The sequence below is a fragment of the Hesperophylax consimilis genome, chromosome 1 (genome assembly GCF_061612785.1).
Source record: "Hesperophylax consimilis isolate HC1 chromosome 1, BYU_Hcon_1.0, whole genome shotgun sequence".
Classification (NCBI taxonomy): domain Eukaryota; kingdom Metazoa; phylum Arthropoda; class Insecta; order Trichoptera; family Limnephilidae; genus Hesperophylax; species Hesperophylax consimilis.
This window is the reverse complement of record NC_142836.1, coordinates 14733796-14747291: the sequence shown is the minus strand read 5'-3', so window position 1 is coordinate 14747291 and position 13496 is coordinate 14733796. Positions and strand designations below refer to the sequence as shown.

General features: G+C 33.3%; 1 protein-coding gene across 1 annotated transcript in view; it reads left to right on the top strand.

The window, feature by feature from the left end:
• The window catches only part of LOC149426329 (RYamide receptor-like), a 180029-nt gene that overhangs the window by 123507 nt on the left and 43026 nt on the right, over positions 1–13496 (top strand). The window contains exons 5-7 of the mRNA XM_089636425.1: positions 830–951; positions 1045–1139; positions 6100–6225. Coding sequence (XP_089492551.1) covers positions 830–951; positions 1045–1139; positions 6100–6225 — 343 coding nt within the window. The remainder of the gene's footprint in view (positions 1–829; positions 952–1044; positions 1140–6099; positions 6226–13496) is intronic.

Sequence of the window (13496 nt, the reverse complement as noted above, 5' to 3'; positions counted from 1 at the left end):
TATTTTTTGAATTGGTTAAAATTTTGAAGCATATTTTTACTCGTTTTTATTTACTGGACATTGTAATATTGTTACAAAAATAAGCATAATAATGGTAAAATAAAATAACATAATATATATTTTAAAGTATTTCTACGCCAGTGAAGAGAACTAGCTCTCGAGTAATCTGTCCGTTTTCTTTATATAACATAAACCATGCCAAACAATCACTCTTGTAATTTGCCATCTGAACACATCCGTTTTACATCTGGTGAGATGAAGAATATATCAGCACCGATAGCAAATGTATAAAAAGATTAAATAAATTAAATACGTAAGTAGAAAAAATATGTAATGACTTGTTTTCACTTGACATGTAAACTGATAATTCAAAGCTTCAAAGTTGTATGATGGAAATTGGATTAGCGATCTAGAAAGTTAAGAGAGAAAAAAACTATGCAAATACCAGATGCACGCCTCTAGAGTTAGTTTACAACTATAATTATTATGCGTAGGTAGCGGTAATTAGATTTGTACAAATAAGTAGATTGCGCGTAGCGCAATCACATTTTTAAAATGGTTTTTAACACCGAAACAGATGTCGTAAAAGTATTGAGAAATATAATAGTTTCACTTTACATAATGAAAAAATACTACATAGAAACCTCTAAAAAATATTTAGCAAATTTGAGGTTCAAGGGCCAAATAGATTTTTATTTTGGGTATAGGTAATCAATAGATTTAGTCAAGTGGTTGATATTGATGTAAAATGTTTGGTGAACTTTGATGATCTCTTTGTGTACCTCTTAATTACAGAGGCGCTTAAAATATCTATTTCTTATTGTTTCAGTGCTCGACCCTCCAAGAAGATTGCCAAAATCATAATCGGAGGGATCTGGTTACTGGCACTAGCCATCGCTCTCCCGATGGCCTTTGCTCTTAGAGTAGATATTGTACAAGAAGTAGATTATGGTGAGCTTTAACCTATTTGCCAAAACTTATTTATTCCGTAAATAATACAGCATTGTATTTATCAACTTTATTTTTATTCAAATTCTTTTTCAGATGCTCACGTTGTGTACACGAAGCCTTTCTGCGTCCCCTACAATATGAGCGAAAGTTCGATGGTGATATATCGAATGGTGTTATTTTTTCTACAGGTAAGATCTTTTTATAATATATAAAGTTGATTATGTGTTTGTGGCGGGCGGGTGGCGTCGATTTGATTTGTATGCAAATTATAAGTTTTATTCCGAGGTTAATGAAAATTTGCACGCTTGATTATCAAAACAAAAGGAAGGTAACTGTCTACATGAGATATTGAAAAACTACCCTTAACCCCCTTTTCCACCCCCTGAAGCAATATTTTGATACTCTTTGGTAAAATCGCAGCCTTGACGTTTGACGTTCAAAATAAGAGGAAAACAATTTTCACAAATTAATTGAGTTTATTTTAATATAAATCATGTCCAACAAACAGTTAATTGAATTTGCATTTAACGATTATCGTAAAATATTAACTCGAGCGATTATTCACGTAAAACTGTCCCACAAAGAAAGATTTTTTTATAGAAATTTCTCTTTTTGAAAATACTCCTTCATAATTTATTTCCAGTTTTTATATAATCATTCACTGACTATTATTTTTTCATTTTCATTTTTACTTGAATTACTTTTCTTAAAAGGTAGCTGTGCATAATTTGTCGCATGTAATACGACAGACTGGAATTGCGTCGTCCTTTTTCTGATAAGAATATTTAATTATGAAGTGAAAGTGGATGGTAGAAAAAGTTAGGGATGCCCAAGGAAGATATAGCAAAGTTTTTGAAGAAAAATGATACAAAACTGCGTTATATAAATGCTATGTTATTATTATTATGGCACGATCAAGTGTGGTAAATTGAGGCATCCTTGAAAAACTAAGAAAGGTAGGCAAGCAGAATGTATGTCGTGGAAGGATATAGTAGAAGAAGTCGAGGTCACTCAAGGAAGACATGAAAAAACAGGTACTACTTATCTATGGCAAAACGAGGCGTTGGTATGTATAAGGTATGAAAGCGAAATAGATTAGATTAAGAAAGGGATGCCTCAGATTGTTTGGTCCGTATAGAGAGCAGATAAACGAAGATAGAGCGTTATTAAATTATATGACAATGTCTAAACTTTACTCCAAACCATTAATAACCCCGAACAAAAACGGGTGCAGTTCAGCTATTTATATAAAGAAGATTATCGTTTGTTTGATTTTTATAAAAAATTTACAGTCTTATTCCCAGAATGATGAAATTTTGCACGCTTGACCTTCAAAATAAAAGCCAGATTTTGAAAATCTCTGAGGGGAGTTCTGCTAGTTTGTTAATAAAGCTTAAATTTTCTCTTTTTTTATTAGTCAGCTGAATCCAAGTTAAATCCTAGACGCAATGTATGGATGGAAAATAAACTCACTGGACAACTGATGACTAAATAAAATATCCTTGTTCTAACTTAAGGAATAATACTAATATATATAATTTTCAAACGTATTTTATTTATTTATATATAAGTTTATAATTATATAAATGGGTCAAACCCTATACCGTCATTTGATTTCAACTCCATACAATTTTATGCCAAAAGTTGGTTTAAAAGTAATTATTATGATTTATTGTGCAGCTATCTGAAAAGTTGTTAACGCCGTAAAGACGTGCTTTGTTTTGTATTTTTTCTTATTTGAATTTTCAATTTTACATACGAAGTTTATAAATTTAATTATCTGCCAAATTTTACTCACAAAAAGATACTGTAGTTTGAAATAACTAACCATCACGCCGTTTCCCCACAGGGGTAGGCAGAGAGGACGAACCGCAAAACAACTCGGTCTTGGCACACACTTCTTGCCTCATTCACATTCATACATCGTCTCACACATACTCTTCTATTATTCTGACTCTTGACATGGCCCGACTCGAATATATGATTCACTTGATCGTGCCATGTCTTCCTCGGGCGTCCCCGACTTCTGCTACCATTCGCATTTGCATCATATATCCTCCTTACACTCCTATCTTCGCTCATTCGCTCTATATGCCCAAACCATCTAAGCGTCCCTTTCTTAATCTTACTCATTACGCTTACATCAGCCTTGCACTCTTTGCGGATCTCCACATTCCTCACACGATCAAACATGGTTTTACCACACATACGCCTCAGGGATCTCATCTGTAGTTTGAATTTTCATTTTTCATCTACATTGTGTTTATATTTTTTTTAGTTTTCCATAATAAATTTGAAACTGATTGAAGACTAGATCAAATGGTAATTGAATAGTTTCCTAAATTTTGAGTAGGCATTTTATTAGTGAAGCTAATAAATTGTTTCTTATTTATTTAAATTATTCGAATTTATTATTATTTTGATAAATTTTCGCAGAAAGCGGTTTTGAATTTATTTTCCTGATAGTTGTTATTGTGTTTTGTAGTTATTCTTAAATAAATATATTTACTTAATTTTTTATGGCAGTTCGGTTAATGTTTGTTTAGTTATTAAAAACTGTATTCAAATCGAACGGTAATACAGAAATAAAAATTTTAATTCCTTTGCGAACCTTAACGTGAACCGAGCCACAAATTACGGAAAAGGAACGAAGCAACTTCAAGTTTGTTCTTTCCCATAAGTTGAGGTTCAGTTCGGCAGTTTGGCTCTCGTATGTATACGTAGCATCATGAGCGGGTCAAAATACATAATACAATACATTCTCAATGCTCAAATGTCACGTAAACATACGAACACCAGTGAAAGTGTGGAGTGCTCTGCTTTATTCCGTATCCACAAAGCTAGAAAGAGTTTGATATTCGTGCATTCAGTCCCATCTGCTTAGGCTGAATTTAAAGTCGACAAGAAGATCCAAATAGTCCAAGCGCTGACCATAAAATTATATCCGATAGGCCACTTCAACCAAATGCTGGGCATTATTAACCCCAAATAAGATTAGCAAAAAAACGCGTTCTGCCAGATGTATTCTCGGGATGAGTCCTAGAAAGGGATGACTTCCTGTATTATTTTATTCACCGCAAAAATAAGCTCAGCAAAACAATTTATTCGTAAAGAAGAAACTTTTTTACAAATTTTGGAGTTTGTTTCATTCAGGTAGAGGATAATATGTCGCATTGCCAGGTGATCTTTTAGATCATCCGCCACGAACTTGTTAACCTCCAGAGGCAGTGAAATATCTTATCGGCCACTCGAATGATACTAATGTGAAAATTTAGGTAAAAATTGCTGAAATTGTCATCACTTGGACTAAAAACATGAAAAACGACAGATAATAATGCGCAGAATAGCTTACCCGAAGCAAGCGGATTGTTCGAGTACGATTAGAAATTTGTTCGCGTGACAATTTTGCTTGAATAAATTGAAACCAATCAAAACATGGATCTACATATATACCGTAGAGCAAAATAATTTATAGAACTAATATGAAAAACATTTTTGGAGTAAGTAATTGCATCTTAATCGTGGGCTAGTCTATAGTTTTGTATATTTGATAATAGGTATATACCTACTTCAGCATCCTTTATATAAAAAGCCACCGATCACCAATATCACCTACCCGAACTTTAAAACTCTCTATCTACTCATAATAATTTTAAAGAAAAGTTTAATCAATGGCAAGACACAAAGGCGCTGCCTATTCGTGGGTAAAACAAAGCAAAAATAAATAGTTGACTTACAGGTTGTAGATCTGATTTGCAGGTTTTAAATAATATACGTTTTAATGTGTGCGACATCTTTAGGTGCCCGATGAAATTAACATAGCATCTTTCCGATAACACTGTTACACGCTTGTTATACAAAATGTTTGTATGATAGTCTTAGGCTGCGAAGCTAATTTTTTTCGGTAAAAAGCGTTTTAGTTGACACACTAACACCTTCCCAAGTGTTGATCGACATACCTGCTCCCATAAGAGTACGTATAAAGACATTTTTAATAAATTATTATAAGCAGACGCCCATATAAATTGAAAAAATCTAAATGAAAAAATACATACCGCTGACGGGAATTGAATCCGCAGCATTACGATTGTCGGTCAACTGCTTTACCATTACGCTACGTCGGCATAATCTAAACCCACCAAATAATGAAATATATACTAGTATTTTTCATTCATAATTATTGCTTATGAGATTTTTTCATCTGTAAACAATAACTTTATTTTTGTAAAACTGATACACAGCGATACTTAAATCGCTGATGTATAGAAATTTAAAAATAAACCGCACTGCAAACGCTGTACTGCGCGGCGCTTGTCTTAACACGTATTGGAGTGCCGTGTGGTATTATCTACGCTTCAAAGCGTCCGTGTAAAGACCGTTATTACGAATGTCGGAAGAATACGCATCATTGATTTTCTTTACATTTATTCGAACCTCTAAGAAATAGACAATAAATTGTAGCCACACTGATTTTGAAATGATTATAAAGTGCAAACAGCTAGTATGGTTACATAAAAGTTTTCATCAGAATAAAAACAATTCTGTTCCTATCAACTAAATCTTTTGGCATTTCATATGACTTTTTGCCACAATTGGGTTTATTTTTCATCAACACAACACAAACAAACACTATCGTGTAGATATGAAAATTAAGCCAGAAAACTAATGAAAATTCTTGTTTGAATTTTGTAGATATTGTTTTAATATTATTGCTGAGTAACCTATTCCTGTACAACAATTTAAAGGTACAGATAATTTAAAAAAAACTCTTGGAAAAAGTAAAATTTGACAAAAAGAAATATTGACTGTTACCCTGTAAGGAAGTGGGCAGGTCTTAAAAAGTGCTTTTGTTCTGTTTAATAAACAGAGATGAGTAGAAAGACACTTTCTAATCTCCTTTTTCCTTTATATCTTTTTGTATCAAAAATTATTGTGAGTCCTGACTCTTAATTTTTTTGTGAAATTGATATTTTCGAAGTAACAATATTTATTTGGCATAACGTAATATACTGTACCTGATTGTAATTATGTATCTACTGATTAAAATGGTAATAATGTGTATTGACGTTTTTTAATTAAGAAAGCAAGTTGTTAATGTAAAGTGAGGTATGTTTTACAATACCTTATTAACAGAGGGGTTTGTTTCAGTACCTGACCCCCCTGTGTGTGATAAGCTTCGTGTACGCGCGCATGTCCCTACGACTGTGGGGCTCCAGAGCTCCCGGGAACGCACAGGACTCCAGGGACGCCAACCTGATGAAGAACAAGAAAAAGGTAAGCGCTGAACTTTGTCAGTCATTAGATAAATTGACCAATTACCTCTGATCATATTGTTTCCCCATTTACTTAATTTTTTTCTATTCCCTTATCACGCATCCCCAACCATGGTGTGAAAATATATTTTTTGTTAGTAACATTCAAAGTGATATTCGTGGAAGAAAAATAAAAATTAGTCATTAATCTATTAACAAAATATTATTATCGTGCGTGGAGTATTAGATACAAAAGAAATAATTATATTACTCACATTATAATAAATCATTTTTTAACAACTTTTAAATGAAATACAATATGAAAATTTATATTTTATTGATTCATTATATGATCCTTAAAATTATGTATAGAATGTGATGTGGGTTAAATGGCCGCCTCTGCCCGTGGCGCAAAGGCTAGATCTTTTAAGCCTATTTTCGCAGACTTCTGACGTTATTTCAGCAATTTAGTTTCGAATATTGTCCTGAAGCATCGAAATTGTAATTGGTTTTTAGGTGTACACCTTTTCTTTCAAGTATCCTCATATGAAGAAATCTGGAGGAGTCAAATCAGGGGATCGTGGAGGACAGTCGATATCACCACTTTTTGACGTTATTCGATTAGTCACGTATTTTTTTCCACGTTCACAATAAATAATAAATTATTTAAGTAACATGTTTTTATACTTTCACGAAGTTGTTGCGGCATCAGATGCTCCATAATAATGTTTTATCGACCGCTCCCTACGACGTAGACTGACAAATGGCGGCCAAAAAAATCGAACTGGAACATAAAACGCCCCCTTTACATACTAATACCAAATGTGATTTACTTAATATTTGTCACTAGTTCGCAATTCGAAATATAGAGTTACAAATTTGAGTTCATATTTGTGATTAATCCATATTGTGTCGGCTTTGTTTGGTGAAATACGACATTTCACAAAAAAAGTTAGGGGAGCTAATAAAAAGCTTTTATTTCACTTCTTTCGAAACACGTGTTGTGTGTGGTACTCTAAATCTTTCAATCGATTGAGCATTAACGGTTTAATCTAGAACTATTAATTAATTTTAATCTAACCTCTCGGAAGAATGATAGGCCTTCTTAACTCACTAGCCTCTGACATCGACATTTTCCACCTGCGCATCACTAAATTTAAATTGCTAATTAGGCAATTATGATTGTATAATGTATCTTTGTTAATGGATATTTTTATTCTGTAAATATACAAATAATAATAAATAAATAAATAAATAAATAAACTAGAATCTAGAACTGAGGACTCTTATAAATTACAAAACAGAGGGGGGCTCAGCTGCTAATTTGAAAAAAGGTAAAGAAAAAAATAACGTTTTTTAACTCACAAGTCCCATCGAATGTCACAGGATTTTCAACTCTCGAGTGTAATTTCAATTTCACGAGCGAGATATCCAAATCATCATGAAAATTCAGTAACAATCAAATTAAACCATTTTATTTTACAACTTGTTGGGGAACTGGTGAAATTTTTTATGCCTTGTTAACTCACGCGTGTAATGGATTTTTTTATTATTTTTTATAAAAAAAAATATCATCGAACAGCAAAATGACAACTACATTTTTACTCCAAATATGCTCAGGGATCATGGTTAAAATCATATTATAAGCACACCTTATAAATACTTACAAAGTTTTATTATATGCTTGGCGCAAATTTACTCCGCCTAAAAATACGTTCATAATTACGACACGTGGTAGGCTACGATAATTATTATCGTGATAATAATAGTGGTAAAGCCGAATACGTAAGCTTACAACTTAACAAGATTATACGTAATACTCTACGTAATCCATTTAAATATCGTGGCAAACGGCCAACAAATTAGATGATTCCAGCCCCCAAATGAAATGATTTTTCTTTGAGAAAACTGTTTATTAAGATTTGATTATGATATACCTGTTTAGTAGGGTTATCCTCTGGAAGAGTTACGATGTATGTTTACGATGTTTTATACCTGGCTATCGCCCACAAACATTATTGTAATAACATAATTTAATAATGATAATTAACATCTGAACTTAAACGTAAATTAGTGAGCATCCGCTTTCACGTGGAAAGCCACGTTATTAAAACCACCTGCACAGAATTTAATTATTAAAGCTTCTGTTTTGCAGCCCTCTAACTCAGAAGTTAAATTGAATACGTGGCCTTTGTTAGTTTGTGAGATAGCTTAGCTTATGTCAAACTCTCAACCGTAGAAGAAATATAAAGATAATATTCTTCCGTGCTCGCAACAGGCAAACAAGTAAAATATAAAATAAATCGAATTCATCTTAGTAAGGAGATCGAATTTAGATTTCTTTTTTTTTAAATAATAATATTTTTATGCTATGAGTTATTTCAGAAAATATATATTTCGTTTTATCTCCAAAATAAAACAATATTTAATAACTCATACATCAGAACGTTATTTGGTAAGATGAGATGACATAAAAACAAAATTACAAATTTTCGTGTCATTAGTAATGTAAATAAAACCTTTTTAATAATCGGAACAGCGAAACGTGATTTGATGAGATGGGATAAAAGCAAAAATCAAAAAGAGATACTGGGAAAAAAATCGCAATAACGTGAAACAACTGAAAACCAAATGTCGATAATTCTGAAAACCACTGAAAACGTTTTTATGAATTATTTATTAACATAATTCACGTAACACTACCATAATACGGGCATAACCCTAGTAGGATAGTTGATAAAATCACCAAAATTATAAATTTTATAATTTAAAAAAAATAACCAAAATAAATCTTTGAAATTAAAACTTAAACATCTGTAAAATTATAAATAAACCTATAATTAGTGCTATTGATTTATTTATTGACTTCATTTATAGAATTAAGCATAATCTATACCAACACTTTGTCGAATCCTATAAATTAGAGTAGCGTTGGTAAATTAGTTTTATTAATTTGTCTTATATGTAGTGTTGTTATAATTTCGTTTTTACTTTATGTTACTCTTACGTTTTACTAATATTGCTTCATATTTAGTTTTTTTAAAATTATTTCTTAATATTTTCTCATTATACTTGTAATTACAATTTTACAATTGTGTATTTTTAAAATTCTTTACAATAGATAACATCTATTTACTGTCAGTATCACTCCTATGTAAAAGCCTTTTTAGGCGTATATATAAATAAATAATTAAATAATTTTACGATTTGCACTAAAATTTATATGTTTATAAGGTTTTTATTTTATACAGCTTTATTTATCGCGTATGGGTATAATTACCTAATCTTCTACAAATAATGAAATAAATTTGGTTTTGTTCCAAGGATTGATATGTTTCGCAAAGGTTTCAAATTTATTTTGTGTGTATTTCGATTAGCGATTATTATAAATTATTTAAGCGAAGGGAAATTTAGGGGTTGTTTGGCAACTGTTGATATGCCAGACTGATGGATAGCATTGCTTGATTGATACAATTAATAATTAAAGCCGCCATCGGCTATTTTCAGAAATAGATACCAACTATGTATATAAAATAATACTTAATGTTATTTACATTTAAATTAATATCGTCCTATACAAATATTCGTCTAATCGCGGAGTGAATTTGCAAATTATATTTGTAATAAGTGAGACATAATGCACGAACATTATTTGTTTTTCGAATCTTCATCATCAAACTCATTCATGTTTCGTAAGATTATAAAATTTTTAACGTTGACTTAATCTGTTATTCCGGAAGCGTGTTACTTGCTTGAAGTATGTCGATCCATAAACATGTCACCCTGTAGATTGTAGCGAAAAATAACATTCCGTCAGGAGGGTAAACAGAAAATATATCCTGAAACAACAACTAGGTATATACAACGCAATTCGGTTCCATGGCAACTCAAGACAGTGGCAATCCAACGCACTCTTGAAAAGTGATATGAAATCATTAAAAGTAATGAAAAACATAGGCCTATGAACCTAACCTGATGTATCACGTTTAATCCAGTTTTTTATATCACTTTTCAAGAGTGTGTTGAATTGCTACTGTCCTGAGTTGTCCGGTTACCCACACAAAGTTGTGGTTATCATCCGCTCGATCAAGTCATAGGTGTCGTAGTGTTTTGTTATCTCTTATGTTACTAAAGACAATTATTATACCTTCGCGTGGCTGAGAGGTACCCGGGTGTCTTGCCATGTTTTTGAAGCTTGTGCACATTTCGCATACATTTTATTTTATTTTAAATTATAAATATGTTGTATCGTTGTAATACAAATAATATATCACCTTTTTTCCTTAATATTCTTTTTAATCACCTACCCAAGTATAAGCGCCAAGAACAAACTTCTGACGATAGTCAATGTAAATGTATCCCAAAAGTAATAGAATCGGAAACATGGTGTGTTGAATTGGAGGGTGAAAGTGAAGAGGGAGATGCTTACGATACCGATATAGTGTTGAAATTGAACGTGATGATGATTGGTTAGCAAAATATGGCACTGAGTGGAATTCTACTTTACTTCTTCAAGCGAAAGCACTTACTTAAAGTATCTTATGTCAGACAGATTGTCTGACATAATGTATGGATGGGAAATTATTTTTTACTGTAAAAAAATTCTTTACATTAATTTTACCCAACGAGATAAGTGAAATCATTTTGCGTGCAACTAATTGAAAATGTCGAAAAATTACTAATAAGTAGGTACAACAAGAAGCCAGTAGAATGGATTCCCGAACCAAAAAGACCCGACGAGTAAAAAATATTCCAATCGAAGATGAGTTGAATGCATTTGTAAGAATCCTAATCATTTGATAGTCTACATACATCAGATTTTTTATCTCTTATATGAGCGTCTGTGGCACGAGATTCAAAATCATATTAAGATTAATTCGCATTGATAAAATATAGAACTGAACGTGCAATAACTGACAAGCCCCTACTATTAAAGAAATCTGGAATGTATTAACATACAAATTACGAAAATGTGAATGCTCGTAAGCAGATGTGCAACTTTTTGAGTACCGTGGTCATGCCTACAAAGCCTGTCAAATATAAAATGAAAATCTTTTGGGTATGCGATGCCTCAAATGTTTAACCTTTGCAATGGCAAATTTGTATAGAAAAGCCTACTGAGCATACTACTGAGCATACTACTGAGCATACTACTGAGCATACTACTGAGCAACTAAGCCCTGAGCATCAAACTAATGCAATCTAGATTTAGTCTTTACATTTAAATTTTTTTTGTTCGAAATGTTACGACATTTTTTGTTTTGTTTTTACATTAGCTCCACACAGGAGCCAAAAAAAATCCCTTAGAGGCTGTCACCTTTGAGGATGCTGTGTGGAGCTTCTCTTGAGGGAAGGAAGGAGGGGAAGTTCTGGGAAGGAACAAGGTAAGACGGGTGGGTAGATATCTGGGGGTCAATGCGTCTAGGAGTGACGGATGTACGAATCCATCCCTCCCATTGCGGTGCTGGGCGATGGAAGAGAGAGGAAGTCTGGCTGGAGAGGTCGAAAGGTCTCCCTCAACCAGTCTCTCCTGATCCGACCCATCACGTAGTAGGTGGGCAAACTCATTCACCGCCAAGACCTAGACAGACCTCACCCCATGAGCCCGGGCAACTCTTCTAAGTCACCAAACGTAGCGAACCACTTGGGGTGACCTATTGCAGGGGTATTGGTTATCCAATAAATGGTTCCTGAGGCGGCGGTACCCATACCCGCCTCCCAAATTGAACATATCTCTTTTTAACAAATTTGTAACTGGCACAAGTTTTTAACGGTGACCGGATAAATTATCAAAATGATAATTCATAACATTTTTAAAAAGTTATATAAAGTCATGGAAAGTGATGAAACAAAAACTTTATTAACTGGGTTAAGTAGGTTAGGTTAGGTTAGGTTAGGTTTAAATTATAATTTTTTTCATCGTTTTTAATGACTTTCTTTTAAATGTGTGGTGAATAGTGACTGTGTTGAGTTATCATGGAACCGTTTTTAACTCATGGGGCATTACACTTGTTGGAACTGTAAGAGAAAAACAAACGTTTTCTGTCAGAAAACATGTAACTACGCAGCACACAAATGAAGAACTAACTACATTATTATCAATCAATTTTACATCCAGAAAAGAAGCAAATTGGTGCAAGTGTTTGCCTCAGTAAAAAAGACTATAGTTTTTCTGTGCACAGAGCTCAAATAATACACAAGAGCTGCTGAACCAGAATGTATATTAAACAAAGAGAGGCGTATTTAATATGAACAAAATTATTGTGACCTGAACGTATTGCCAAGCGCATAACGTACCGCTGTACTTTTCTTAAAATATGGTCGATTTCAGTTGTAGGCCGATTTGATCAATCAACGTGGGATTATAACGAAAGCATTGCCGTTATTGGTAGCTAACCTAAACAGCGAAAAACTAGGAAGCGAAAACTAGCTCGTGATTTTTAACATTAAACCAGTAAACCAACATGCCATAAATGCGAACAAATTTCTAAATAATATTTTCAGGCATTCGTTGTTCCTTTGTGGCGAAGCACTACGAATTAATTCAAAATCATGTGTGAAAATTTTTGGTTTACCGCCACCACGGGAACTATTTATTAGATATCCAACATCCCTGTCATAGGTCACTCCGAGTTTAGAAAATACGTTTGGTGGCCTAGCAGAGGTGCCCGGTTCAGGGGTGGTCTGTGTTGTGGTGTTGCTCAGCTACGGCGTGGCAGAATGATCGATAGGGACTGAGAAAGACCATAGATTTAACCCCTCCAGCCCGACTGCTCGAACCATTGCCTTGCATCGCAGTGGGAAGGGTGGACGTCACCCCTATAAACACTTACCACCAGATTCCTACTCATACCTCGTACCTTATTTCTTCCCAGAACTTCTTCGCCTTTATTTCCCTAACAAGACTCGCTACATAGCATCCTCAAAGATAACATAGGCCTTAAGAGATTGTTTTTCTTCAGGGTCTCTTATGTGGAGTCAATGAAAAAAAAAAAAAAAATTATGATCCCAGGGTAAAAAAAAGGTACGAAAAAGGTAAGGCCTATAAATACTTTGAACTTCAAAATCTCCTACTTGCAAACCCATTTTTGGTTATGTTTTAATTGCTTAGTGTGGAAAATTTCTTTAAGACATTTAATTAAAAGCTTATGAAGGCACTCGGGTACCTCTTTCGTCATTAGAAAGTGTAAGTTTTATCCAATACTTTTTCGCCCACTTAGCACCCTTCGCACATCCAAAAATCTTTAGCACATCCACACATCTTAAATTGTTCATTTCCTATTATAGATGTCA